This window comes from Staurois parvus, unplaced genomic scaffold (genome assembly GCF_062004578.1).
Source record: "Staurois parvus isolate SC_StPar_1 unplaced genomic scaffold, SC_StPar_1.0 ptg000149l, whole genome shotgun sequence".
NCBI lineage: Eukaryota > Metazoa > Chordata > Amphibia > Anura > Ranidae > Staurois > Staurois parvus.
Window position 1 is genome coordinate 8,212,098 of NW_028317945.1, and position 17,254 is coordinate 8,229,351.

General features: G+C 47.6%; 1 protein-coding gene across 1 annotated transcript in view; it reads left to right on the forward strand.

Annotated features, from left to right (window-relative positions):
• The first annotated feature begins 5,481 nt into the window (after window positions 1–5,481).
• CBX6 (chromobox 6) overlaps window positions 5,482–17,254 on the forward strand; it is a 36,403-nt gene continuing 24,630 nt past the window's right edge. Inside the window, exon 1 of the mRNA XM_089674293.1 lies at window positions 5,482–5,627. Coding sequence (XP_089530419.1) covers window positions 5,559–5,627 — 69 coding nt within the window. The 5' untranslated portion in view covers window positions 5,482–5,558. The remainder of the gene's footprint in view (window positions 5,628–17,254) is intronic.

Here is a 17,254-nt window from a genome sequence, read left to right on the forward strand (position 1 = left end):
GGAAGCGGCCTCGCAGGAGATCCAGATGAATGAGCTGGGCTCTGATCAGCAGCTTCCGGCAAAAGAAGGTGTAAAGATTCCAAGAGAGAATGGGCCTCCTCCAGCGTAGCAACAGAGTGACTGCGGCCCTGGTAGTTAAAGGTGAGGCGGAACGGAAAGCCCCAGTCGTATTTAGTACTGTGTTTTACCAGGACCGAAGTGAAGGGCTTCAACTGACGGCGCTTCTGACGCGTGGTCTGGGAGAGGTCCGCAAAGAGCTGGTAGCGATGCCCCTGGAAGCTGAGATCAGGGTTGTTTCTGGCCGCCAAGAGGATAGTTTCCTTAGTGCGGTAATAAGTAAACTTGATGATAATGTCCCCTGGGGACCCATTCGGCCGCCTGGGGCCCAATGCACGATGTATGCGGTCAAATTCAAGCCAGTCAATGGGGATAGCGGGCGTCAGCTCCTGAAACAGAGCAGTAGCGGTGGAAGTGAGATCTGCGACCATTTCCGGGATACCCCTTAACCGCAAATTGCCACGGCGGGAACGATTTTCGAAATCCTCAAGCCTTAGCATCGCGTCCGCCAATTCTTTCTTGAGGTCGCACAAATCCTGTTCGTGATTTTCAATGACGTGGCCGCAGCGTCCATTCTATCCTCGAGATCGTTCGTCCGGTTGCCCAACTCCCGAATTTCTCGCGCAAGACGGTTGGCCAGCTTGGAGGTAGCAGAGGACAGTTCCACCTGCAGCATGGATTTGAAGCGGCGCAGGAGCTCAGCATCCCGCTAGGATGGAATGGGAGACTGCAGGGATGTCTCTGCTGCCAGGTCTTCTATACCGCTAGGATCCGTGGGTAGTGGTGGCGGGGGACCCGAAATCGAGGCCGGGGCTTCATTCACGGCCTCCGGCGGGAGCTGCGAACTCACGGCCGGGGTCCTGGAAGCCTCCGGCGGCCGGCCCAAAATCGAGGCCGCGGCTTCAGCCGCAAATTCCGGCGCGGCCCGCCGGGTGCTGGAGGCGTGGGCGGCCGGTGTTTTTTTGCCCATTGGGGCACCTGGAGGACAAGGGGCCAGCGAGCAAGCAGGGGGACCCCCCCTGAGGGTCAGAAATCGGCTGTGTCCGGCGGCCCAGGGAGAAATTCAAAAAGCAGCCATCCTGGCTGCTGCTCACGAGCGCCCCCCTACATACTCCCCCTTCAGGCTTTTAAAGGGCTTTATTTCCTCATTACACTTCCAGACTACCTATCACCGTTTCGGAGGCCCTGAAATGCCAGGATAGCACGTAACCCCCCCAAATGACCCCTTTTTGGAAAGTAGACACCCCAAGGAATTTGATAAAAAGCACGGTAAGTATTTTGCAGATCTCATTTGTTGCCACAAGTTTTTGGAAAATGAAGAAAAAAAAACAAAAAAAAATTTCTATTTTTTTTTTATATTTCAAAACCTTGTGAGAAAAAAATAAGATCTGCAAAATACTCAACATGCCTCTATTTAAATTCCTTTCTTTCTAGAAAGGGGTAATTTGGGGGGGGGGGGGGTTTGGTACTATCCTGGCATGTCAGGGCCTTCAAAACTGTGATAGGTAGTTAGGAAGTGTAATGAGGAAGTTACGCACCTTCAGGCTTTCAAAGTGGTCATTGGATTTCAGGCTCCTGTATGTGGCTAGGCTCCCAAAAAGTCTCACACACGTGGTATCCCCATACTCGGTAGAAGTAGCAGAATGTATTTTGGGGTGTAATTCCACATATACCCATGACTTGTGCGAGAAATAAATCATTTAAATGACAACTTCGTATAAAAGAAAAAAAAATGTTTTGTCATCTTCCAGAAACTTGTGGAAAAAAGAATAAATCTTCCAATATGCCTCTCAGCAGATAGCTTAGGGTGTCTACTTTCCAAAAAGGGATCATTTGAGGGTGTTTGTACTATCCTGGTATTTTAGCACCTCAAGAAATGTGATGGGCATTCAGAAAGTAAAAGCTGTGTAAATTCCATTATCTATACCATATTTTGTAGACGCTATAACTTTCACACAAAGCAATCAATATACACCAAAAACATGTAGCAGAATACATTTTGGCCTAAATTTATGACGAAATTTTAGTTTTTTTGGATATTTTTTAGGACCGAAATGAGAAAATATTGTTTTTTTCAAAAATGTTTTTTTCTTCAAAACTTTTCTGGTTATAGTGCCAAAAATAAAAAGTGCACAAGTGATCAAATACCACCAAAAGAAAGCTCTATTTGTGTGAAAAAAAGGACATAAATTTCATTTATGTACCGTATTGCACGACCGCGCAATTATCCGTTAAACTAGCACAGCGCTCTATAGCAAACAAATGGAGTAAATTGCAGTATCTATACAATAGTTTGTAGACGCTATAACTTTCACACAAAGCAATCAATATACACTTATTGAGATTTTTTTTACCAAAAACATGTAGCAGAATACATTTCGGCCTAAATTTATAACTAACTTTGAGTTTACTATATATTTTTTATAGCTGAAAGAAAAAAATATTGTTTTTCTTCAACATTTTTGGTCTTTTTTTGTTTATAACGTGAAAAATAAAAATCACACAGGTGATAAAATACCACCGAAAGAAAGCTCTATTTGTGTGAAAAATAGGACGTAAATTTCGTTTGGGTGCAGCATTGCATGACTGCGCAATTATCAGTTGAATTAGTGCGGCGCCGAGTAGCAAAAAGAGGCCTGGTCAGGAAGAGGGGTAAATCCTCAGGAGGGCAAGTGGTTAAGTAGTGGTCCAGGCTTGCGATAGGTATGTGAATTGTCAGACCCAGTTTAGATCAGGGATTAGTTTAACCATTTGGCAACCGCGCTATAGCAAGGTTGTCCAGTTCTGGGAGGGCGTCATATGACGTCATCCGAGAATGCACCCTTCTGCACGCCCCCAGTGGCGCACAACCGGCCATCTCCATGATCACTATGTCCTATGGACACAGCTGATCACGTGATGTGGTAAAAGGCCATTCACAGGGGCCTTTTATCACATAATCAGCTGTGTCCAATGTCATACAAAATTCCAATTTATAGCCTAATGCAGGCCATAGATGGGTCAAAAATCGGCTGATTTTTCGGCTGAAAAAAATTCAACTGATTTTCGCACCGTTAGTGGGTTAATTGGTTGGCAGTTTTTCTGGGTTTTGGCACGTTTTTTTAACGGTAAAACTGGAAAACTGGAAAAAAATTGGCCGATTTTGCCGATCAGACGATTTTCCCGGCAATGATGTGCAAATTGGCCGATCGTTTTACCAATAAAAAATCTGCGCATGAGCCGTGACCTGCAAGAAGAAGAAGAAGAATTGGAACCGTCTATCGACTCATGGTCCCAACCTCCCCTTCAAGATTACCAACGGGCCATAAACAGACAAAAGAGAGGAAAGGTAAGTGATAGGGAGTGGAAAAGAAGAGAAAGGAAAAGGGAGAATCAGCGGGCCATCACTGTGACCGAAAGAGGTTATCTGTGAACCCAGTAAAAGTGTTCCTTTTATAGGAAAAATGCTTTAAAGTGTTACTAAACCCACAACAGTAAAATCAGTCTGTATATGCAGTAAGGGCCAGTTCACACTATAGAAACGCAGTCCAGATGCGTTCCAGAAGCGTTTTGCATGCACATTTTTTATGCATTCCAGTTAATTTTTCCCCCTCCTTTTTTTTCAATTTAAATAAGGACATGTGCGTTTTTGGTGCATTACAGTGCAATCTGGTGCGTTTTTAATGCATTTTACCGCGTTCCAGTACAGTTCCGTGCAGAAAAAAAATGCAGCCTGTTCTACTTTTTTTCTGCAACCGGAACACACTGGAACTGCAAGCACTGATGTGAACTATGACATTGACAACCATATAACCCCCTTTCTGTGCATTTTGGTTGCAGAAAAAAGCAACTGAAACTCATGTAGTGTGAACTGGCCCTAAAGAATGCTTGTTATACTCACTGTAGAACCTAAAGGTTTAATCCTCTGCAATGCGTAAAATAAAGCTGTTTCAGCCTGTCTTCTCTGATCATCCCCTTCTTCTACTGTCCCCAATCCATCTCCTGATAGAACAGAGCTCTAGGAGGTACTCTGCACATGCTCAGTTTGGTGTGTATTGCTAGAGGTTTTTTTCCTTTCTTTGAGGGGGTACATGTGATCAGCACAGGGCCAATTAGTGCTGGCCAGAGAGAGGGTCAGGGGTCCTGCAGCCTCATAGGACAATCAGGGTAGAATGAATACTCCTCCTACAAGCTGTAACCAGTGCTCTGCTGGACACTGATAGAAGTCATGTGACTGCTCTATCTGCTGATGGAAAAAGGTATTTAACAGTTTATATTTACTAAAATAATTTAATGTCCATGTTGTGTGAAGTGTGGGAGACCAGATATAATGAATGCAGGGTCCTGGGTTTAATATGCAGAACAGGAAGAGCAGAAGATCAAGAGTGGCCCTTTTAAAGGATGGGGTGTCGAATTGGCGGCCCTCCAGCTGTTGCCAAACTACAAGTCCCATGAAGCGTTGCAGGATTGACAGTTACAAGCATGGCTCCCAAAGGCAGAGGCATGATGGGACTTGTAGTTTTGCAAGAGCTGGAGGGCCACCAGTTTCACACCCCTTAAGGAGCACACATTGCAGGATAAATACACAGATGCTGATACCCTGCAGAACCTCCTGTTATCCAAGGCACTAATTCTGTAGCTATATGCCAACTCATAGGCTGCCTTGAGCCCTCAATACAAAATGCATCCGCATGGAAACCGCATGGTCTTTATGATCCTGCGGTTCCTGCACCTGCGATCATGCTGCGGTAGGAGATGCATGGGGTTGCCATTCATAATGGCGTCTCTCAGCCCGTGTTCACACTGATATGGCACATCGCATGTGATTCGCACAGGAACCGCCCACATTCCTGTGCAAATCACATTCAATTTCTGTGCGGTGCAATTTGTGCCATACCTTCTGTAGGCCTCAAATTGCACCGCATCCGCACCAAAAAAGTGCAGGACCCTTTTTATTTCGCACCAGAATCAGATCGCATGGATATTCACACCCATGGGATCCGATTCTGCCCATCGCACCGCATTTTGTGAACTGATTTCAGGGTGTCATTAACTTAAAATACACAATTGCAGTGGTTCGTGTGAATGAGGTGCGATTATGATGCGGTGCAGAAATTGCTGCAAATTGCGCTGCGGGACTTGCATGGCTTCCAGTGTGCAGGATAGTGTGAGCCTAGCCTTAGGCCCCAAAGTCTTTATTGGATACATTATTCCTCATTGCACTGAGATGTGTACAGGACAGTGTGGACTCCTGACAGGGAATTCTCTGCTCACACACACAGTCTTCCCGCCAAGGGGCACGGACACTCCGCGTACACCTCATCTGCCTCGTGCACGCGCCATCTCCGTCTGGCGGGCACGGGCCCAGACGCGCTTGAGTGGGAGGTGCACTAAGACACTGACAAGGACAGGGGAGGGGTTAGCGAGTTGACAGCGGAAAGAGGCGTGGCCCCAGGCGAGGTGACAGCGGAGCTCGGAGAGGGAGGAGCTGTCTGCTAGTCTTTGCCGGGGCCGCGCTGAACATGGAGCTGTCTGCAGTCGGGGAGCGGGTCTTCGCCGCCGAATCTATCATTAAACGGCGCATAAGGAAGGTGAGAGCTGAGTGGGCCGCTGCCCAGCACGGAAGCCGGCTTGGCGCATAGTGACCGTCATGTCCTCCATCTTCCCCAGCCGGCTCCTTGTTTAGCTCCGAAGTGCGCAGTCAGCGGACAGGCCCCTGCACCATCGCCATGGCGGCTCTGCACCTCTTCTGACGTTGTCACCTCAGCCCCGTGCTTAATAGTAGCGGTGGCGGGGGATTGTTAATGCGGCCGAATGCCAGCACTGACCCCCCTCCCCCACCCTGGGAGGACAGATCGATCCGATCATTAGTCAATCGGTGTGATAATCTGATTGTGTTCCCGAGAGATCATCGCCTCTCTGAAGACGGCTATATACGGTCTAAAGAATATGGTGAACACGTCATCAGCAGTTCATGACGTCACAAAGCTGACTTGTGACCTGATTTCCTCCATGTACGATAAAGAGGGTGGGAGGAATAATTTCCCCGATGAAATGTGAATTGCTGGCACACACACGGCTCAGATCCTCATCTGGGATCAGTCAGTGGCCTCACATGCCCCCGGAGCTCTGCTCTCCCAGCCCACCTCCCGGAGCTCCGTTCAGCCAGACCCGTCCACCCCCCAGCTTCGTTCTCACACCAGACCCCCACCTCCTTCCCCACGAGCTCCTTTCCACCCCCTAGCTCAGCTCTTCCAGACCCCCTACAGCTCCGTTCCGCCAGACCCGGGGGTTCGGGAGGTGGGGGGTCCCAGACCCCCCCCCCCCTCGGAGCTCTGCTCTCCCAGACCCCCCCCCCCCCCCCCAGCTCTGCTCTCCCAGACCCCCCTTCCCACGGAGCTCCGCGACTTCTTACCATTCATAGCATGCCCGACCGTCACCTTCCATCACATCCCACCACTGGGACTGTGCCGGCCCGGCTCCTCATTGTTCCCGGAGCCACAAGATCGGATTCAAGGCTGGCCACACGCTTTTTATTCATATTTTTGATCTGATCGATGTGTGTTCATATTGATGGAATCCTCGAACTATCCCATGGCCATAACTTCCCTTCCAGTCGATTAGACTGGAAATTCATCGGATTTGATCAAACTGAGTGGAAGGGCCAAGGCGGAAAATGATCAATCCGCGGCATTGAGATACTTTGCTCATGATTGCAGTCACATTTGGGAATGGATTACTTAGTGGAAACAGAGATGTGGTCAGTCATTTGTTAGTGTATTGTAACTGTCAACTGCAATCCACTTCTCTGTGTGTTATATATTGATCGAATGGGTTGTCAACTCTGCAATATGTTTGTTTTTTTCTTATTGGAGGGGATCAACCATTTTATTATTTAAGTGTCGATCGATCCAGAGGAATCCCATGATCATTCTATAACAGTCATACTGATAGATCCAGAGGTATCCTATGATCATTATATGGTAGTAATACTGATCAATACAGAGGAATCCAAGGGGGGTCATACTGATCAATACAGAGGGAATCCATTGGGGGTCACATACTGATCAATACAGAGAGAATCCTGTGGGGGTCACATACTGATCAATACAGAGAGAATCCTGTGGGGGTCACATACTGATCAATACAGAGGGAATCCTGTGGGGGTCACATACTGATCAATACAGAGGGAATCCTGTGGGGGTCACATACTGATCAATACAGAGGGAATCCTGTGGGGGTCACATACTGATCAATACAGAGGGAATCCTGTGGGGGTCACATACTGATCAATACAGAGGGAATCCTGTGGGGGTCACATACTGATAAATACAGAGGGAATCCTGTGGGAGTCCTACTGATCAATACAGAGGGAATCCTGTGGGAGACCTACTGATCAATACAGAGGGAATCCTGTGGGAGACCTACTGATCAATACAGAGGGAATCCTGTGGGAGTCCTACTGATCAGTACAGAGGGAATCCTGTGGGAGTCCTACTGATCAGTACAGAGGGAATCCTGTGGGAGTCCTACTGATCAGTACAGAGGGAATCCTGTGGGAGTCCTACTGACCAATACAGAGGATTCCTATGATCATTATATAGGTGTCATACTGATCGATATAAAGGAATCCTGTGATTATTATATAGGAGTCATACTGATCAATTTGGTGGAATCCTATGACCAGTCATGCTGATCAATATAGGGATCCTGTGATCATTATATGGGAGTCATACTGATCAATATAGAGGGATCCTGTGATCATTATATAGGGGTCTTGTGGTCATTCTATAGAAATCTCTCTTTGTAACATCTGCTGGCGCCTGTTACCCCTGACAAAGTTAAACCGAGGACAAGGCTGGATTCCTGCTCATGTTATACAGCGTACAGAAGTAAACAGTACATCATTTCTGGTAACTTGCCAAAACTAATAGAGTATCATTGTTGGCTGTGACTGAGATCCGAGCATCCATGTCAGCACTGGTTTGTAAGTCGTCCTTTGCTGTTCGCTGTGTGCGGATCATGCTGGGAATTCCTATACAGGGGTTCTACATAGGAGAAATGCTGCATTAGTGGGGTTTGTATTCTTAGGTTTATGCCAAGTCCATGAATTGCTTTTGTTTGCCTCGGTTTCTAGCGGCCTGTCTATTAATTCTTAGTGTTGAAGTTCTTAGGAACAGCTTTATTTGTGTCTCAAGAAAGTATTTGATTTTAAAGGGTTAGTTCACCTTTTACTGGCTTTGTTGCCAAAGGCATCCCCAAGCATTACAATGTCCTCCTTACAAAGCTTTGTTCCCTACCACAGGTAGGGCTTTTCATGCAGAATCATTTGCTATGTCTGAAACTCTAGCATTGTAGTTGTCCCACTTTTCAACATATCACCACAGATGCTCTTTAAAGTCCAATTCCAGGAAATGTAAAACAAGATCCATTGCAGTAGGACTGTCTGCATTGCAAGAGTTAACTGCTCATTTAGGTCTAGGGGACAGAAAAGCAGTTTTACTTACCCAATCCTCTGCTTCTTTACACTCTGTCAATGTTCTGTCCCTTGTGCCTTCTCAGGACTTTGGGTCCTGCATAAGTCTTGATGTCAGGGGCATCCAACTAATGGATCATAGGAGAGGAGAGACTGTGGGGACTAGCTGACATAAAGGGGTTAAACTGTTATTAAACGCATCCATTTGTTTTCTGCATTTTGCAAAAAAAAACTGTTTAATGCTGCTGTTCTGTCTCCCCATTCTGTCCATGTCCCCAATGCAGTTGGGAGTTTTGCAAAGCAGTGTTGGCAGCTAGTGCACATGCTCAGTTTTCAGTGTATTTTCTACCCTGAGTATTTTCTCCCTTTCAAACCTGAGCAGCCCATGTGACTATAGAGTCACACATGTAGGCATATACACTCTGGTAAATGACAGCCCGCTAAATGAGCAGTTAACTCTTGCAATGCAGACACAGTCCTACTGCAATGGATCTTGTTTTATATTTCCTGGAATTGGACTTTAAAGAGCATCTGTTTGTGATATGTTGAAAAGTGGGACAACTATAATGCTGCCTCCACCTCCCATGCCCACTCCCTCCACCTCCATGCCCACTAACCAGCTACTCTCAGTAGAGGGAGAGATGTTGCATCTTGATTGATGGAGGCTTCACCTCCCTGTTTTTCTACGACACAGGCTGGAGGAGTGCAACACAGCCTGTGACTGGAAGAATTCCGCCCACACCATGTCATTGACAAAAAATATTAAATAATTTATTTCAAATAAACTGTACATTTTTATGACCATTTAAAACCGTTGCTTGATATTATTTTGTTACTCTGTATCCCAAAGGTGGGGTTTTTTTTTTTTTTTACATGTGACCAGCTGCAGAGAACTGGAAGCTCCTCCTGCCACTGTTCCCTGTATGCAGGCTGGGAAAAAGCTGGGTCATGTGACAGCTGTATACTGATTTGGAAAAGGGTCCTTAGTTTTGTTTTTTTTTTTTAAATTAAAATATTTACTGTGCCATCATACTTGTACAGAAAGAGATGGGATACTGTTAATTATACATTGTGTGTTTTAGCATCACTCTAAGCTCGTTTGATCCTTCATCAGTCAATATTGCAATTAAGTCTGTTTTTCAACTTCCTTTAGCCAATTCAGCTCTCAAATCTGTACATCCCCTATAGATCTTAGCCATTTTTACACTTCTGCTATGGACCTGTTTTTTCAGAAAAAACTTTGTCATTTTGAAATATTAAAGTAACGCATATATATATTTTTTTTATGGTCAACCAAGGCCTTTTTTTCATGATATTGTTTTTGCTAAAATGTATTTTTTTATGCAGTGCTTGGATTAAACAAAGTAGCAAAACTAAAACTATGCACTTTTTTTTTTTCTTTTTTGACCAGTTTTTTTTTTTTTTTTTTTAAAGTGATACGAGAGATAAGTCAACTTTTTTTTTTTTTTTGTAATTTGTTCTGTTTGACATGACACTGAAATTCTGGTACAAAAGAACTGAAAGATTATGAATGGAATTGATGTTTGTGTTTTTTTGTTTTGTTTTTCCTTCCATTTATTTTTTTATTTTATTTTTATTTTTTTTAATTTAACACAGAAAAGTATTGAACAAGACAAATTAAAAAAAAAAAGTTTAAACATTAACAGTTTTAAAAAATTTTATAATTTTTTTTTCTTTTTTTTTGACTAGTTGCTTTAATTGGCATCATCTGCAGATGGAAGATCACCCGTTTGATCTGCAGATAAATGAAACACAGTACATACAAAAGTAGCAAAATTATTTTGTTTCTCTCTATTTTATATGTGAACAATGTTGATAAAGTCAGCTACAGTTTCATTTTCTTGTTTTCTTTTTTGTTTTTTTAAACAGCAGCAGCTAAACACAGCAAGTCCCGGTTTCATTTTAACCACTTCAATACTGGGCATTTTCACCCCCTTCCTGACCAGGCCAATGTTTAGCTTTCAGCACAGCAAGTAATTTTTCTTCTTCACTGATGTGCGCTGATGAGGTGGCACTGATGGGCTGTGCTGATATGCTGCACTGATGGACACTAATAATCTGCACTGATGGGGCTGCACTGATAATCAGGGCACTGACTATCACTACCCTGATTATCAGTGTAAATGTGTGCTGTCGCAGGATTGCCAGTTATCAGCTTTCCTTTTTCACACCGTGTGATTGGACACAGCTGATCACATAGTAAAGGGCCTCTGATTGGCTCTTTACCTCAATCTGTGATCAGCTGTGTCCAAAGGACACAGCGATCATGGGGCACGCCCTGGTGGCGCACAGGGGGGCTGGGTTCTGGAAGGACGTCTGCAGATGCCCTCTCAGAACTAGAAAACCATGCAGTAGCCATCTTTCGGCCATAGCGCAGTCAGCAAGTGGTTAAGAGCTGGGAATTGCTGGCAAGTGGGAGGTTGGGAAACATCCAACAGAGTGGATGTACTACACATGCCCTGTATTTTTGAAGACCTTTTTTAGGTCTGTGTAGCATGACCAGTGTCCTAATTTAGTTAAAGGACCAAACTGTCCAGAAATAGTGGCAGTTAGAAGGCTGAGACAAAACAGTTACCCCTGGCATGGGGTTCTTTCAATGATCAGCTTTTATTCATTGATGTAAACCGTTTAGGAAAAAAGGAACTAGCTTTTGTAACTGCTTAAAATGTTTTAGCAGGAGTTCGACTTTACATATCTGACTAACATTTGAAAGCCCATCTAAATCTACTAGTTGTCACACACTACCCTCTACACAGGATGACAATGCTGCTGTCCAGGAGTGGCTCCGTTGCTCTCAATAGAATGGAGGAGTGAGTGTAGCCACTGTTAGACCTCATTCACACTGGTGTACCAATACTTACGTCTGTGCAAAGGGGCCATGTCCAATGCAAACTAGTGCTCAAATCAATGACAAGTGGCTTCCTGTATGGAGAGACAGCGTTCTGATTGGTGCATGGGACCTGCAAGAAATGTACACTCCAGGATGTGTGTTGAAATCCATACAGGTCCTTGCAGCTTGCTGCCTGCCATTGATTTGAACAGGCTGCCTGTGCAGCTCACGTGGAATGTGTGTGTATTCCATGTGGGTGAAGATGGTCCCTTTCTATGGATGTACAGATCGGTATACCCATGTGAACAAGGCCTAAAACAGGAAGTGTTACTGACCAGATCACCAGGTAAAAGCAGAAAGGTAAAAAAAAACCTGAAAACAAGAACAATTTCAGACACCAAATCTAGATATTGGTAAGCTGTAATAAAATACATTTACTTTTTGGGGTTTAGATACACACTAGTAGACAGCTGGTTTTACCAGGCAGCTGTAGTAGAAGATAAGTGCATTTTAGTGATCCAAATTCCCGAAGTCTTCCATGCATGTTCTACTTTTTCACATTCTTGTCGTCTGCTCTTTACAAAGGCTTTAAAGCAGAGCTCCACCCAAAAGGGGAAGTTCCGCTTTAAGTCTGTCTTTTTTTTTTTTCTTCTCCTGTTCCCCATTAAGGATTGTCACCTTTTGGGAAGAGGGTACCTGAATTTGACAGGTACTCGCTCCCACATCCGCTGTGATCGCCTAAGGCGAGCGGAAGTTACCCCCCTCTCCCCATAGTCTTCTGGGACACGTGACAGGTCCCAAAAGACTATGGGGCCATTCACAAAGCGCAGCGCTTTTCACGCATGCGCAGTTGGCATCTGGCTGTGAAGCCACAAGCTGTCACAGTCGGGTGCCCACATTAAAGATGCCGGGGCCAGGGAGAGAAGACGGCCGGTGAAGACACCGCTGGACCGAGGGAGAGGTAAGTGTCTGTATTTTAAAAGTCAGCAGCTACAGTTCTTGTAGGTGCCAACTTTTATTTTTTTTTTTTTTTCAGCTGGAACTCCGCATTAATGTTCAATCTCCCTACCCAATTTCAAAATGGTCAATGATTAATCACTGCTTTGGAGCTGCTGTTTGTTATTGTCTCTTTTTCATATTTGCTATTCAGTCCCCTGGTCACCCCCCACATACCGCCAACCTGATCACTTCCCGTCCCCCATACCGCCAACCTAATCACCCCCCCCACATACCGCCAACCTGATCACCCCCCCCCCACATACCGCCAACCTGTTCACCCCCCCCCCCCACATACCGCCAACCTGATCACTTCCCCTCCCCACATACCGCCAACCTGATCACTTCCCCTCCCCACATACCGCCAACCTGATCACTTCCCCTCCCCCATACCGCCAACCTGATTACTTCCCCTCCCCCATACCGCCAACCTGATCACTCCCCCCCACATACCGCCAACCTGATCACTCCCCCCCCCCCCCCCCACATACTGCCAACCTGATCACCCCCCCCCCACATACCACCAACCTGATCACTCCCCCCCCACATACCGCCAACCTGATCACTCTCCCCCCCCCCCCCCCCACATGCCGCCAACCTGATCACTTCCCCTCCCCCATACTGCCAACCCAATTACCCCCCCCCCCACATACCGCCAACCTGATCATCCCCCCCACATACCGCCAACCTGATCACTCCCCCCCCCCCCCATACCGCCAACCTGATCACCCCCCACATACCGCCAACCTTCTCCACCCCCCCTCCACATACCGCCAGCCTTCTCACCCCCCCTCCACATACCGCCAGCCTTCTCACCCCCCCTCCACATACCGCCAGCCTTCTCACCCCCCCTCCACATACCGCCAGCCTTCTCACCCCCCCTCCACATACCGCCAGCCTTCTCACCCCCCCCGCATACCGCCAGCCTTCTCACCCCCCCCCCGCATACCGCCAGCCTTCTCACCCCCCCCCCGCATACCGCCAGCCTTCTCACCCCCCCCGCATACCGCCAGCCTTCTCACCCCCCCCCCGCATACCGCCAACCTTCTCACCCCCCCCCCGCATACCGCCAACCTTCTCACCCCCCCCGCATACCGCCAACCTTCTCACCCCCCCGCATACCGCCAACCTTCTCACCCCCCCGCATACCGCCAACCTTCTCACCCCCCCGCATACCGCCAACCTTCTCACCCCCCCCGCATACCGCCAACCTTCTCACCCCCCCCCGCATACCGCCAACCTTCTCACCCCCCCCCGCATACCGCCAACCTTCTCACCCCCCCGCATACCGCCAACCTTCTCACCCCCCCCGCATACCGCCAACCTGATTACTTCCCCCCCCCCCCGCATACCGCCAACCTGATTACTTTCCCCCCCCCCCCACATACCGCCAACCTGATTACTTCCCCCCCCCCCCCCCACATACCGCCAACCTGATCACTCCCCCCCCACATACTGCCAACCTGATCACTCCCCCCCCCCCCCCACATACCGCCTACCTGATCACTCCCCCCCCCCCCCACATACCGCCAATCTTCTCACCCCCCCACTCACATACCACCAGCCATCTCACCCCCCCCCCGCATACCGCTAGCCTTCTCACCCCCCCCCCGCATACCGCTAGCCTTCTCACCCCCCCCCGCATACCGCCAGCCTTCTCACCCCCCCCCGCATACCGCCAGCCTTCTCACCCCCCCCCCCGCATACCGCCAGCCTTCTCACCCCCCCCCCCGCATACCGCCAGCCTTCTCACCCCCCCCCCCGCATACCGCCAGCCTCCTCACCCCCCCCCGCATACCGCCAGCCTCCTCACCCCCCCCCGCATACCGCCAGCCTCCTCACCCCCCCCCCGCATACCGCCAGCCTCCTCACCCCCCCCCCCCGCATACCGCCAGCCTCCTCACCCCCCCCCCCCCGCATACCGCCAGCCTCCTCACCCCCCCCCCCCCCCCGCATACCGCCAGCCTCCTCACCCCCCCCTCCCGCATACCGCCAGCCTCCTCACCCCCCCCCCCGCATACCGCCAGCCTCCTCACCCCCCCCCCCCCCCGCATACCGCCAGCCTCCTCACCCCCCCCCCCCCCTGCATACCGCCAGCCTCCTCGGCCCCCCCCCCGCATACCGCCAGCCTCCTCGACCCCCCCCCCCCCCCGCATACCGCCAGCCTCCTCACCCCCCCCCCGCATACCGCCAGCCTTCTCACCCCCCGCATACCGCCAACCTCACCCCCCCACATACCGCCAACCTGATCGCTTACTAAACAGCCGGCAAACTAAACTTCCACCCTGTGCCCTCTGTCCTACTGGCCACAGCGTGGAAGTTTAGTAAGCTGCAGGGAGAGCCGGAGAGCACACTGATGCTCAGCAGGACAGTGAGTTTACCCTGCTGTCAGAACGGATCCGAGGAGGATGGAGCGGTGGGCGGATCCCAGGTGCATGCAGGGAGGGGGAAAGGTCCCGCTGTCAGGCAAGCTCCAGAATGGCAGCGTGTGGGCAGCAGACGTGGGGTGGAGGAGGAGGTTCCCTGCTCTTTGCAGCTGCCGCTGCGACCTGTGATCCTGGTTAAAGATCTTCTCCTGACTGCCCAATACATGGCTAATCATCCTGGATCCATGTAGAGGAGCTGCGATCAGGTTGGCGATATGTGCATGTGTATGGGGGAGGGGTGTTTTCAGGTTGGCAGTGTGTGTGTGTGTGTGTGATCAGGAATTTTTAGTTTGCCTGCTGTGGGGGACAAGTATTTAAAAAAAAAATCCCAAATCCCTAGCAAGCGGCTGGGGCTCTGGAATTTACCGCACTTCTGCTGGGGCGTGTTGCTGCCCCCCTTAAATATGCTGCCCTAGGCAAACGCCTTGTTTGCCATGCGATAAATACACCCCTGCCCACAATTATTACCTTTTTGTATCACTTGACCCTCCAATTCCTCTTTTATGAAATTGTATTGTAACTACTGTGTCCCCTCGTGTTATAAAGGGCTGCGCAAATTGTTGGTGCCATATAAATCCTTTATAATAATAGTAATAAGCCCATGCTGGTCAATCAGTATGACCAAAGAACGGCATCTGGAAGAAACTGGGGAGAAGATGCTAGCGCAGACTTGCAGGTGTCAGACCAGAGCAACTAAGGTAAGTATTGCTGAGTTCCGCTTTAATGATCTCCTAAACCAGTTACGGTCAAGGCATGTCACAGCTGATTGTGTTCTCAAGCAATCAAGTCTGTTGTCATAACTGGTCACAAATACAGCACCATGGCAACAGCAGATCAAACAAAGGCTAAGATGCCGGCTTCCTTGGATATAGGATATGAGGGTCTGGTTCCACTTTAAGAGCAGCTACTGTGACAGTGAAGTGATTGCACTGTTTGCCCTCCTGTTTTTTCCCCCTTCATTCACAAGAACTGTCGTTTTACCCTTTTCACTGTAAGGCTTTCTGTGAGTGGACAAGGGGAGATCCTGTCATTCATCTTCCCTTTTCTCCCCTTGTCTATACACAAAATACTAAACATTTTTGTGAATGAAGCAGGGGGAGGAAGAGGAGGGCAAACAGTGCAATTCTTTCACTGTTGCTTCCCCTGCTGTTAAAACAGTGATGTTATGGCACAGCAGGGGTTGAGTAGATGTGGACTCATGGAAGAGGAGTTTATAGTAACCAGCAACAGACAGGACAAAGGATACTCTTCATTGGTGTAAGATATGTGACTGGCTCTGTATACCCACAAATATGTTTACTAGACGCTAGACCGCAGCTTTATATATAGGGGGTTATTTACTAAAATTTGAGTGCACATCAATAACCCTCATAGTGTTTTAAACCTAAGTATGCAATATTGTACAGGTGTTGTCAGTGTTTTCAGACACTCTATAAGGTGTGTTTTTTTTTTTTTTTTTTTTTTTTTTTTTTTTTTTTTTTGGAGGTGGGGGGGTCACTTCCTCTCTAAATTGTTTTTTTTTTTTTCACTGCATAGGGTTAGTGTATGGATATTTACTGTTACACTATGTGCTTGTGGCAGACATAATGCAGTTCAGACACCAGCTGCTGTTACTTGAAAATGTTCAAATTGTTTGTGAAAATAAATCTGTCTATAGTTTTGTTTATGCTCATTTGTGCACATCCCTAAATGGAAGTTGTAGCCTGGTGATGTGCAATGAGTTTTGTAGATTGGGAGGGAGGGGGAGATGTCATGTCTGTTCATTGTCAGAGCTGAGAAGTATGACAGCTAAGAGCACACATTCTAACCCCCCCCCAATGGATGGTTGTTAGGAGAGCTCTCTGCACTTGGGCTAGCTGCTTTTTCAAAGTATAAAATAGTAGTGACACAGTAGATGTTTCACCACATGACTTACATCAGTTTAACTCTCACATTTTTCAAATTGTCACTTTTTAGGCTAGTTTACACTAGATGCAGCTTTCTGCATCAAAAATGCATACACAGTGTTTTCTATGTATTCCAATGGCCTTAGTTCACACTAGTGCAGTCTGTTTCTGGTGCAGAAAATAAAGCAGAACATGCTGCATTTTTTTTTTCGGCACAGAACCATACTGGAACATGTCAAACTGCATGTGGTGTGAACTGTAAGCAAAAAAGTGTCCGGAATGCATCCATAGTGCAGTTTTGTAGTGTGAACTGGCCCTTGGTCCAGGTTCACTCCTATGTATTGCAACTGATGCATTTTTGTGGTGCGTTTTTCATTTTTGAAGACGTGCATTTTGCTATTTTATTTATTTTAATTTATTTTTGGTACATTTGTTGTTAGAGGGAGGTATTTGTTTGGATGCAAGTGAAAGACACAGAAGAAACGCATAAAAAAACACTTTTTTAGTTCCATAGACTTTAATGGAAATGCACCAAAAATGAAAACTGCTGCTTGTAAAGTCCCTGACCCTTTCTAAAAAATGC